The 5,916-nt window shown below is 40.1% G+C and overlaps 1 protein-coding gene across 1 annotated transcript; it reads right to left on the bottom strand.

The window, feature by feature from the left end:
- Positions 1-3,516: 3,516 nt before the first annotated feature.
- Positions 3,517-5,283, bottom strand: LOC147716689 (uncharacterized). The gene is made up of 2 exons (XM_086920418.1): positions 4,811-5,283; positions 3,517-4,512 (listed from the first exon to the last, which is right to left on the bottom strand). Exons 1-2 carry the CDS (start codon positions 5,145-5,147, stop codon positions 4,121-4,123), a joined length of 729 nt encoding a protein of 242 aa, XP_086776544.1. The 5' UTR covers positions 5,148-5,283; the 3' UTR covers positions 3,517-4,120.
- Positions 5,284-5,916: the final 633 nt, after the last annotated feature.

Genomic DNA, 5,916 nt, shown 5'->3' with positions numbered 1-5,916 from the left:
ATGCCATTCAGCCATGCACAGTGTAATGACAAATGACGTTATTTGAAATGTCATAAGTGGTGTTATGAATACTATGATTTTGCATAGTACAACTGATGAAATATGAAAGGGTATAAGAAGTGCATCATAAAGGTTATAGTTCATGTAGTCTGGCTAGCGAGTTGACTGTGCATGGAGGTGAGCGATTGATAGTTACTGGAAGGTGGTGCGTACATTATAAGTTTAAGGCATAACTTTAACTTTAGCATTTCTAAAGTTTGAAATATTACTTGAACATATAATATCTTGAGAAAAATTAAAAGACAAGAGGTGTTTGGCAAAACAGGAACAGTTTGTTAATTAAAACATAGCAACCAGGAGAACAGTTACAGGCACAGGGTCTGAGGACTGTCTAAATTTACAATGAGTTGTGGCCCTCTTTTATACAGTTTGTTGTAGGTGATAAAGGTTTCTGGTGATCCATATTGTTGCATGGCCCATAGGGACATTGTCGTTTTCACTAAGTTAGCATGAGCACGTTGTAGCTTGCCTGCTGCTTTGCGCACGTTACTACACATTTTTATTTTTGGAATATTTTGTATGGCTGTTTTCACATGAGAACTCATCACTGTGTTCACTCTCTGTATGTTCCTGGGATTTTGACTGAACATTATGATGAAGGACGAACAACAATGCACCTTGTTATTTTGTTATGGCAGGTCTTAGCCCTTAGACAAAAGATACCAATGCAGCTGTTTAGATGATGTACTTTGGTTTTTAGTGGGATGCACAAATAGGTAACATACACTTGGAGAGGAACCTTTCTAGGTAGAAGAGTGAGACAGCGCCTAGGATGTAGATCTACCATCTATAGGCTTAGGTATGAGGTCTGCTGACAAAGCCCAGAGGTCTTCTAATATATAATAATACTTTTTCCTAGCAAGGGGAGGGAGGTGAGGCACTATAGCCTTTTCTCCACTCTCTTTTTATGATGACATCTCCCTTCATGATATATGGACTGGCTGTTATGCTGACTGTATTTGTACTATGCATTTTCTTGCTTGTTGTGGCATAACTACTGCATGTTATGGCTCGTTAGTTAAAATAAATATTTTAAACTGTTTCGTGTCTCTATCAGATATTATTGTGGACAAGTATAAGAGTGCGAGTGAAAGGGTGTATCTTGTTACTGCCATTCCTGAGAGATTTGGGAGTGTTGTATTCTGGGGTGTGTAATCATTTGTTTCTCTGTAAGTGAGGAGGAGAGCAAGTGGGACACTATAGTTAGGCGGTCATGGGCTTGTGGGTACTAAGGTGGTAGGAAGACTCAGTCCCTATACACCAAGGTCCCATCTTCCTGCGCATAGTTCTGTGTTTGTGATGAATACCTGTAATAATATATGGTGAGGAATGTAGGTTGCTGCCTTTGGAGTCATAAATTATTTGTCTAATGGAAGTTACAGGTGGGCCATAACCTTGCGTGGACACAATGTGGCCAGGTGGTAATGCGTCCAAATGTCCAGCATGGGGAGCACAGGAACACTGCCTGTGCTGTGGTCTGATTGGCAATATGTTCTTAACTCATATGACATCTCACTTTATGGTATTTCAGGAGCACTCGTACCCCCGCCGGCTATTTGTGCTTTATTGGCGCCAACCTCCCTTGACCATTGTAATGTCGCTGCGCCTATCTGTGGGATTGATCTAAGGTTTCCTGTTCATGCATTTGTTTCCCGGCTACATGCCACCCCACCTGTGACTGATCAATTTGGGACCTCGGGCTTAAGCACCAGATCTTGCCTGACTACGTATTTGTGTTGGGTTGGCGTGGAGATCACAGTGGGGAAATTCGTTAACAAAGATTAAATTTCGTTTTCATAAATAAATGTATTGTTTCCCATATTAGCATCAACTTTTTCCATATTAATATTTGAAAAGTTTCAATTTGGCTTGTATAGAAAGAATAAATAAAATTATAGGAGCAGATGTATCAAGTAATTTTCATGTCGCAAACGCTGCGAATCGCAATTTCGCAGCGTTTGTGACAAAAAAAGTGCAACTGGCATGTATGAAACAAATCGCATCGCATTTTAAGAATTCACAATTTTAGCGAATTCTTAGTGTGCGAGAAGTGTTTTTCTCAGAATTGTTTACGATTCCTTATTTTACATGTTCTTAATTTAGCGAATTTCGCAAATAACAAATCGCAAGTTAAGAAATCGCATCAAGATGTATGGAAAATTCGCTAATAGCGATTTTTCAATATTCCCTAAATAAGAAATCGCTATTAACACCAAATAGAAGCAGGTGGTAACAAAAAAATATATAAAAAGGCTCCCAGAATGCATTGTTTAAAATTCCAAAATGGCGGGACTGTACCTGATTGCCAGGAGGCTGCGCATTCAAGCTCTTGCCCGGAGAAAACAAAGACAGTAGAGAATCTTCAGAATACGCATTACGCTGTTCCAGCAGACTCAGAAGGAGATTTATGACAAATACAGACTTCATCCACACACCATTTTGGACCTGATTAATGCATTGGAACCTTTTTTGGAGCATCCTACAGGCAGGACACAATCAATTCCAACACATGTGCAGGTACTGTGCTCACTGCACCTTTTGGCTTCAGGGTCTTTTCAAAGTGTCATTGCAGAGGTTGGTGGAGTGTCACAAAGTGCCCTATCATGCTTTTTTCATGTGTTCCTGGATGCAATGCTAAGGAGACTCCAACATCATATATACTTTTCAAATACACAACAAGCCATACAGGAAACAAAGTTGGATTTCTATCAAATAGCACGATTTCCACATCTAATTGGATGCATTGACGGAATCCATATTGCTATCACTCCACCTGCAGCCATAGAATATGTATTTCGGAATAGAAAAAGCTACCACTCGCTCAACATCCAGATCATATGCAATGCCAAAACATCATCAATGATATTGTTGCAAAGTTTCCAGGGAGTACACATGACTCCTTTATCTTCAGACATAGCGCAATTCATAGACGTCTTAGTGCTGGTCAGTTTGGAGATGGATACCTGCTAGGTGAGTAACACTCATGCAAACATCCATCCATCCATTTATTTCCAATGGAACATACAGTTACTATTTTCTCTCTCACATGCAGGTGATAGTGCCTATGCAGTGCGTGATTTCATCCTAACACCATACTTAAATCCTGCAAATGCAAGTGAAAGACGGTACAACAGGGCACACTGGTCCAAACGTGGGGTAATTGAACGTACTTTTGGAATATTAAAAAGCTGTTTCAGATGCATAAACACAAATGGAGGAGCTTTGCAATACAATCCTGAAACATGTTGTAAAATTGTCACAACATGTGCAATGCTGCATAACATGGCCATGGGCAAAGGCACAGACATTGAAGTGAGTGAGTCTGACTCATCTGATGATGATGACATCCCTCCACCAAGAATGGCAGTAGCAGGAGTTGGCGCAATGGCTGGCCATCAAAGAAGGACAGAGATCACACAAAATTATTTTTAGGTAAGAAAAAACAAACTACAGACTCAGGTTTGCAATTGTTGTTTTAATTCACAGCAGACGAACTATAGTGCATTGTGTGTAAAACATTAATTACTAATGCTGTAAAAGAAAATTTCCATATGTGTAACACAAAGACTGCTTTCACAATGCAGTTATGCTGAATAGGTTACTATTCCAAATGTTACTTTTTGCGCTGGCGGCTTGAAGCATGTTGCTCCTGTGAATGCATGGCTTCTTATTCAGGTCCTGAACTAGTACGCCTTCCACTTCTGTGTTGGCTCAATTGGGTTGTTGGGGTAGGGTTTCTACTGCTCCTACTGGAGTTGTCCTCACTTTCAGCAGAGCCTAGGAGAGCGCTTGCACCTGAGTTGGAGGTTTGCATAGTTTCCAACACCGAGGTAATTTTGTCCACACTTTTCGCCATTTCACGTGTGCAGTCACACAATTCACGCTGCATGTTAATGCTGCGCCTGGTGAAATTGCTGGTGACAGAACAAAGCCTGTTAATTGCCTTAGTGTAAGTATGTATACTGACATGTGCTGTCTGTGCAGCCCTGTTACGAGCATTTTTAGTTTGTGCAAGGGTCAGGCAGAGTTTTTCAATTGATGCAACTATGCCTTCTTGATTTTATTTGGATTTCAAAAGCTGCCTATTTATTGACCTGAGTGCCCTGTGTTGCAGGCGCTGCACATGAAGCATATCCTGCTCAAGGCCAGCAAAAACAGTGCCTCCTTCACTTGGTCCTCTGTTGCTCCTACATGTCTCCAGATGGAATGACGGTGCCCTCCTTGGTGTTTGTGGTTGGTCTTGTGGGGACACTGTGTCAGTCTCATTGGGTACTGAACCTCCATCTAAATTTTCATCATCTTCCATTGCTGGCAGAGGTGCAACATGTCTGCGCTTCCTGTGCATGTTTCTATTTTGGACAGGGGCATCAGTGACTACTTCTTCTGTGTCAGACGTGACATGTGGAGGAGAATTATCCAAATCAATTTCTGGCCTGGAGTCTCTTGTATGTTCTGTGGATGTAGAGTGTTAAAAAATGAATTTGTGTTTCTTCAAAATAAATTGATTTCATTGCAGACAATAACTTGCACTAAACTGTTTTAGTATCCCAAATTAATATTTGCAAAAAACTAATGTGTTACTATGATGATAAGTGTGACACTCATTATTGCACTACAACTCCCATGATGCATTGCTCACTTCTGGTTTTACAGTGTAGCTGGACTACTATTTATCTGAAAATGAGTATGAGCACAGGACACACACACATTCATTACACACATTCATTGAAACAATTTGCATGCATCTTACCTTGTGTAGTTGCTGTAGGGTCTGAGCTATCAATGCTAGCCACTCCACTCACACTCTCTGGTACCAGGGTTGATTCTATCAATTCCTCATGTGGTGTTGGTTGGTCCACAGAAGAAGTACCACCACCTGTTTTATTTGCCTCTTTAATTCTGTCTGCAAGTCTCTCTTTTGATCTTAGTCGCATGTCATACCATCTCTTTTTGATTTCATCAATGAAGCGAGTGGTAACTCCTACTGAATTCACTTTTTCCTGGATCTCCAACCAGATTTTCCTTTTTCTTGAGTCAGGAACTTTTAGTGCTTTCTTGCCAAAAAGATCCTCATGGTAACAAACCATTTCTTCTATGAGGATTTCTTGCTCTTTTTCTGAAAACTTTTGCTTCCTTTTCAGCTGACATTTCCTCCTGTGCCTTCTGTTTCTCCATTGCTCTCCAAACAGGTCTGCTCTGCCTCACAACACTCTTCCAACTGCCACTGGGTGTGGCTCTGGGAAACAGGTGCAAGCAATCACTGGAACTTACTGGTTGTGATGTCATCAGGCTGTTCCTGCATTGCATTATCTCGTTTTAGCGATTTCTTAATTTGTGAAATTCGCTAATTAAGGAATCGCATAAAAATCGCAAATTATTCTGCGATTTTTAAGAAATCGCACATTTATCGCAAATATGTACATACATCCCATTTTGCGATTCTGAAATAGCGATTTGCTAAAAATCGCAATTATGGACTCCCAAAATGAAATGTTGATACATCTGCCCCATAGTTCTTTGAAGGTGGTGCCTAATTTATAAATGTTAGGTAGAAATATAATTTTAAAATATCTTGTATAATTTAAGTTTGGTTTGTTTAGAAATAATAAATCAACTTTTTCTAACTAAAACAAAGGTTTACTTTTTAGGTTTGGTGGGGGCGCACATGAACAAAGTCCAAAACGAATAATGATTGTCTGCAAAAATATTTCTTCAGTATGTACGCAATTAGATTCCAAGAGTAGATAATCTATCGATGTATATGCGATGATAGGTAAGCCAGTCGGTATTCACCGTCAGCTTCAGGACTCCTTATAGTATTCAGGATTCACGTGTCCAAAAAATGACAACCGCCAG

The sequence above is a fragment of the Lissotriton vulgaris genome, chromosome 5 (genome assembly GCF_964263255.1).
Source record: "Lissotriton vulgaris chromosome 5, aLisVul1.2, whole genome shotgun sequence".
NCBI lineage: Eukaryota > Metazoa > Chordata > Amphibia > Caudata > Salamandridae > Lissotriton > Lissotriton vulgaris.
This window is presented reverse-complemented; position numbering and strand designations above follow the sequence as displayed.